Consider the following 6,529-nt stretch of genomic DNA (forward strand, 5'->3'; position numbering starts at 1 on the left):
GACATCCATCCACCCTCACCACCCGACATCCATCCACCCCCACCACCCGTCATCCATCCACCCTCACCACCTGACATCCATCCACCCTCACGCACCTGACATCCATCCACCCTCACCCACCTGACATCCATCCACCCTCACCACCCGACATGCATCCACCCCCACCACCTGACATCCATCCACCCTCACCCACCCCTAGCACCCATCTACCCCTCACCCACCCGACACCCTTCCACTCCTCACCCACCCCTAGCACCCATCTACCCCTCACCCACCTGACATCCATCCACCCCTCATCCACCCCTGACATCTATCCATCCTTCCATCCACCCTCACCCACCCCTAACACCCACCCTTACCCACCCCTGACACCCTTCTACCCCTCATCCACTCGACATCCCTCCATGCCCTGCTCAGGCTCCCAGATTCACACCACACTGCCCCTGAGAAAGAGCTCAAAGCCCACAGAAAGGCTCACCCCTGCCCATAAAGGCTCACAGAGCTGCAGTACTGCTTATTAAAATTTCTCCTCCTATCCAAGATAATCAAATGGAAACCAGTGGTTTTTCCTCTCTGCTACCTTTAGTCAGATTTTCAGAAATGCATTCTACTCAGGTAATTATTTAGTAAAAGTCTACTGCTGTACCCCACCTGAGTGCACACACTCTTACGGTCCTACACACTGCTTCTCGGTAATGAATCGAGGCAGGAAGAACGACCCTCAGAGAGCATTACACTGTGCACACTTCTCACAGCTACACTTGGGTGACAAAAGGGGTACCTGAGGCTGCGGGCCCACAGAGTGCCCAGTGCCCCCGCCCATCCTACCTGCTGCGGGGACAGCCCCTCGGGCATCGGCGTCAGCACGGCCTCCGTGTGCCTGCAGTCCACATCCACGAACAGGCTCTGCTCCTCCTCCAAGCCAGACCTGTGGTCTGAAACAGGCCGAGACGCACGAATGTCACACTGAACCCCCATGTTCACGCCGTGACACAGCATAGTCCAGCACCACACGCCGCCAGGCAAGTCTTCTGTGCAGAATTTCCATTTCACATGCTTACTGTAACGGAAACATAACACAGCCAGCAATACCCTCCCACATGGGTGAGCGGGGCTGACACGTGACAACGGCAACGCTGGAGTTTGGACCCAAGAGGCAGAGACGTCAGGCGGATGCATGGTGCTGTCTCCTCGGCCATGCTGCGGCATGCGGATGCAACCAAGTGTGGCGGGTGCCGGAGCAGCCTGCACCAGGGCCAGAGCTAAGAGCAGGGACCCGGGAGGACCCCGGCAGGACTCGTGCCTCCCAACTGTCCATCCTTCCTCCCACTGGAAGTCTGAGGAGGCAGTCTGCCAAAGCCCATGATGTCTAAACCAACACTAAGTTCGTTTCTAAAAGCCAGATACCCCTTGGCACAGTGGCACACGCCTAGCTTCCAGTACTCTGCAAGGCTGAAGTGGCAGGATGACAAGTTCGAGCCCAGCCCGGGCAATTTAGGGAGAACCTGTCTCAAAATTCAAAACCGAAACATCAGGGCTGTGGCTGCAGCTCCCTGTGAAGGCCCTGGGTTCACATAACAGCCACAGCCAAGCAGCCTCAGCCTCCACAAGAACACGGGCCCGTGCCCACCAGCGCCTTTCTCTTCTCATCCCACGATGCCAAACCCGGGCCACGCTGCCAGCACCCAGCCCCTCCCTGGACACGCAAGCTCAGCGAGAGGTGGAGGGCCACGGCAGCTCACGCGAGACCACGCCAGCCACATGGCAGCTCAGCTCCTCGCAGCGATCCTCAGGGCAGACGCCAAGGGCCAGGGAGCTTAGCTGCCGTGGACGAGGGCACGCCTGGGCCACTCTCTAAGGGAGCAGCAGGGCACAGTGTTCCTGTGTGCGCGCGTGTTACTCGGCACTGGGCCGCATTCCCATCTTCTACGTGGAGACAAGGTCTTGCTAAGTTGCCAGTTTCCCCAGGCTGAGTGAGCTCGGACCTGGGATCCTCCTGCCTCAGCCTCGCAGTGCACCAGGGCACAGCGTGCATCCCCACACCCGGCCACTGTCATCTACACACCAGCGCACACTACGCACAGGATCCCTGGAGCAGCCTTAGACGTGGGAGGACACGTGCTCAGACCCCGGGCGCAGCCTGCAGGCACAGGGTGCATGTCTGTGCTGAGGCTCCAAGGAAGCCTGGGGTGCCTGGCACGCTGCCCCGAGACACAGCCCTCTGTGCCTAGGAGCCACACAGGCCACGGCCCACCCCAAGAGGCTCAGAGGCCTCGAGGCTCTCATCGTGGGTTTCTGGGCCCGGACCGCACACAAATGCACCACGTGCGGGCACCTTGGGTGCAGGGACTGGCCCAGGCATGAGGCAGCCACGACCTGCCCTGCCGAGTGGAAACAGCAGAGAGCCTTTGGGGCACACTTCATCCCACTGTGCCTTGCGAGACCCCTTGTGTGCTCTGTCGCAAGCCCTCCCTTGCAGCCCCAGACGCGTCTGGACCTTGGGGGATGAAGGACTTGGTCCTGATGAAGGAGCGGCCCCTCTTCACGGCGGCTTTGGTTCGCTCCAGCCCGTCCTTGGTGCCCTCCTTAGCGGCCTTCATGAGTTTCTGCATCTGCAAGAAAGTAGACACCTGAGAAGCGGCCCAGCCTGGCACTTCGCTGCTCCTGTCATTTTAAAAGAATACTGTCAAGTAGTCTGGGCATGAAACATTACCTGACGCTGGCTTTTTGATGTACAAGAGCCTGGTTATCGCGTGCATGGCTTTAAGCTACTGTTCACTTTGTTTTTAAATAAAAGGAAAGAGTGAAATGCAGAGGTACAGCCTTTTCTTGGCACTGGTCAGTTTCCTGCTGTTTGACAGTCAGTAATTCCTCTGCAGTTAGTCAGAGGCAGGGCAGCTCAGTGGCAGCCACGGGCACAAAGGGGCAGGGATGGCAAAGGTGCCTGGGCTGCATGGCACAGGCGGCAGTGCAGACCTGGAGGCCAGCATCCTCACAGGGCCTCCCAGACCCTGCTGCCTGGGCAGGCATGCCCATGGTGGGGGCCTGGTCCGCCTTCTGGGGGCGTGGCTGCCATCTAGGGGGTACCTTCCTGCTCCTGGTTGCCAGCCCCAGCCTAACAGCGGGAGCCGAGGGAAGATGCATTTGGGCGCCCACCCGAAGACCCAGCAGATGCCTCAACAACTCAGAGGCCCCAGACAGGACAGTGGCTCCCTGACCCCAGCTTCTGCCAGCCAGCACTGTAACTGTCTGGAGGCTGCACCCGGCTGGCTTTCATTTCCTGTCCTGCAGAAACCTAACCTTGAGCGTCAGCCAGGACCCTGGCGGCCCCCTAGAGAAAGGCTAGCAGCTCGCGAGATGAACAGAGCTCTTCTGCACCCACCTGAGCACCCAAGGGTCCCCCAGAAGGTACTGCGACTGAGCTAACCGGCCCTCCACCTCCCCGCTTCCATTTCCACTGCCGCCTGACAGCTCTCTCCTGATTTCAAGTCAAACACCTCACAGCCACAGCTGCCAGCCGCACCTCCCGCCTGCGACCCCTCCCACTTCCACCCCAAGGGCCATGTGTTCTCCTGGCCTCAGACCTGGGCTGCTAGACCTTAGTACCTGCCTGGCCCCCCATGAATCAGACGGCCACTGAGTGGAGGCCCTCACAGCTCGGGCCCTGTCCCCATGTGGAGCAAAGGCAAACCCCCGCCTGTGCTCCTGCATGGTGCCTGAGCGCTCCGCTTCTGTTGCCGTCCCACGCTGGCCCGTTCTGGGAGTCACTACTGCTTGAAAAGCCCGGGGCACCGCGCCAACCTAGTTCCCGTGCGGAGTCGGGCCTAGGTGGCAAGGGAGGCAGGTGCACAGAGGACTACTTGACAGTGCCCTTTTAAAACTCACCTCAAGGAGCCGACCGCCGTGACTCCACATCCAGCGGTTCTCAAGCATTTTGGCCCAGGAGCCCTTTACACTCTACAAATTCTCAGACTAAAATATTCTTTTTAGTGGGCTGGAATCGAACCCAGCGCCTTGCCCCTGCTAGGCATGTGCTCTGCCACTGAGCTATACCCCAGCCCTTAAAAATTTAGTTTGCCTGGGTTTTATAAATCCATAGTATGAAAGTACGAAAAGTTAAACCTGAGAAAGGTTTCGAGATTTCCTGCTAATATTCACTTGAAAGGTAAATCTACTACTTGTTATTTTAAATAACACTTATGAAAAATTATTGTATTTTTTCAATACAGTGATGCTTTGCACTTGTGGAGCGCTTTCTCCCCAACACAGCTGGGCCGTGCCCCCTACCGAGTGGGGTGCACACCACAGAGCTTCCAGAATGTCCCTCCAGTCCCTCAGGGGAAGACAGCACGAGGGGGTACGATCCTCAGCTCAGCTGCAGTGCGACCCCAGGAGCCCCGGGCCACACTTTTGAGAACCACTGTCGTTGGGGCGGAAGGGCCAGCAAGGCACAGTCCGCCGCTGTCGGAGAGCCCACACTACCTTCCGCTCCTGCCTGCGCCTTAGCTGCTGCACCTCCACAGCTCCCACCGCGCTGGCCACCAAGCCTCTCATCTTTTCCTCACAGTGCGCCTTTAAGCGGGTTAGATCATGAGAGAGCTGTGGCATAAAGAGACAGCGTCTTTCAAAACAAGCCCCAGCCGGACCTCCGACCCGCCACACGGGCCAAGGCCAGCCCTGAGCCTCCTGAGAGGTGCAGGGCGTGTGCGAGTGCACCAGGCGCTCCGAGGTGCGCAGGTCACGCAGGTGTGCAGGGCCAGCCTGACAGGGTGGCCGGGGGGCCAGTCTCCATGGACGGGCGGGCAGGTGGGGTCTCCTGGGCCACCTTCCACCCCACAGCCAGAAAACACACACACAGCCAAAGCCCCTGGCTCCCGGGTATTAAGTCAACCGGGAGGGCAAGACTGCCACTGGTGTGTGCAGTGGTTGAAGCGCTGTGTCAACTGAGCTATCTCCCCAGCCCAAGAAGTTAAAAGCTTAACTGAGTCAGCTCGGCAGTTCCACACCCTGGGCGCGGAGGCCACCCTGGAGCAAGTCACCACTTAGAGGACATAAAAGGGAATGAGGAGAGATGGAGCATTCCACCTCCTCTGAGAGCTGTCTTCGCAGTCCCTGTGGAAGGGAGACAGGCCGGCTAGCGGCAGCAGCTGCTGTCCCTCCCTTCGCTCTCTGCTGTTTCCACTGCCCGGAACGGCTGCTCTCTGCCATGTGCCACTCTGCCGGGGAGCCAGCCGAGCGCGGACTGAAACTGTGAGCTACATAAGCCTTTCCTTCCTAAATTTTGGGTGTCAGGTATTTTGCCCCAACAATGAATGAAAAGTAACCGAGACAGGACACAACAGCTCGGCCTCACTGGTGTGCAGTTTTCAAGACGTGGCACCCAAAACAGCAAGTGTGAACAGGGCCCCAGGGCAGCCTACCCCAGCCCAGGCAGCTCTGTGCTCAGGCCTTGTCACACTCGGCGGCCCCGCGCACTGCTCAGGCAGGGAGGCTGAGGACTCCGAAGCCCGAACTGGCACAGATGCACGCTCCACTGGATCCCAGCGCCACTGTGAGGCTGCGCAGGGCAGGCGTGCAGCGGCGTCCTCCTTGGATTGCCCTCTCTCGGCGCTGCCCTGCTGGGTGGCCAATGGCCTCAGGCCGGCAGGAGTGTGTTCCCTGGCTGCACAGACCCAAATTCTGCCCCCTCATGAGCTCTGCCAACTATGACAGCAGCTTCACTGCAGGCCAAGCAAGCTGAGGAATCCTGGAACCCTGTCCACAGCAGAAGTGTGGGATGTCCACTGTGCTCCTGCCCTCTGTGGAACAGGGCCAGGCCATGGATTCTAACAACCAGTAACAACTCGTCAGCCACCCAACATGGCAGCAGTGGGAGAGGGCCCAGGGAGGTCCCTGGCCATGCCTGTCCTCAGGTGGTGCCATGGCACAGAGAGCAGCCGACAAGGCCTGCTCAGCTGCACAGGGCGCTCTTCCAGGGCCCAGGGCCCTCCTCTGACGCCGAAGTACAAACAACATAAAGACAGATGACAGGGAGGGAGGTCCTGCCACAGAGTTGGGAGGTCAGGGCTGAGAAAGAGTGGAGCTGACCATGACCGCACCAACAGCCTGCAAGGGATACCACACAAATGGACCGACATGACTCTTTCTAAGTGAAAAAAAAAATGCCAGGGCAGTGTAGGAGCTTTGTTCTTCCCTGTCACTCTCAACACTCCCTGACCCCAGCCTCCTTGTCACAGGGAGAGGCTTGTACTCAGGACTGCTGTGAAGCACAGCTCCGGGCATGAGCTTGGCGTTCCGTGCGTGTGCCCTGGGACCCTGTGAGGGCCGGGCATGCCCTGCGACCCTGTGAGGGCCGGGCATGCCCTGCGTGTGCCCTGGAGCCCTGTGAGGGCCGGGCATGCCCTGCGTGTGCCCTGAAGCCCTGTGAGGGCCGGGCATGCCCTGCGTGCCCCTTGGACCCTACGCCAGTGTGCACTCTGTCCTACATACACCCTGGGACTCTGTGAGGACCGGGCATGCCCCGCGTGTG

General features: G+C 59.4%; 1 protein-coding gene across 13 annotated transcripts in view; it reads right to left on the minus strand.

Moving 5' to 3' along the window:
• The window catches only part of Arhgef10 (Rho guanine nucleotide exchange factor 10), a 103,981-nt gene that overhangs the window by 65,715 nt on the left and 31,737 nt on the right, over positions 1-6,529 (minus strand). For 10 of the 13 annotated variants that reach the window (XM_023702623.1, XM_023702617.1, XM_023702618.1 and 7 more), the window contains exons 9-11: positions 4,483-4,599; positions 2,498-2,612; positions 829-935 (exon numbers count right to left, since the gene is read on the minus strand). The exons of 1 other annotated variant lie outside the window; for it this stretch is intronic. In XM_023702623.1, the coding sequence (XP_023558391.1) occupies positions 829-935; positions 2,498-2,612; positions 4,483-4,599 (339 nt within the window). The remainder of the gene's footprint in view (positions 1-828; positions 936-2,497; positions 2,613-4,482; positions 4,600-6,529) is intronic. 2 more of the 13 variants (XM_023702622.1, XM_023702621.1) reach the window with 1 other exon arrangement.

Source organism: Octodon degus, unplaced genomic scaffold, assembly GCF_000260255.1.
Source record: "Octodon degus isolate 3935 unplaced genomic scaffold, OctDeg1.0 scaffold00155, whole genome shotgun sequence".
Taxonomy (NCBI): Eukaryota; Metazoa; Chordata; class Mammalia; order Rodentia; family Octodontidae; genus Octodon; species Octodon degus.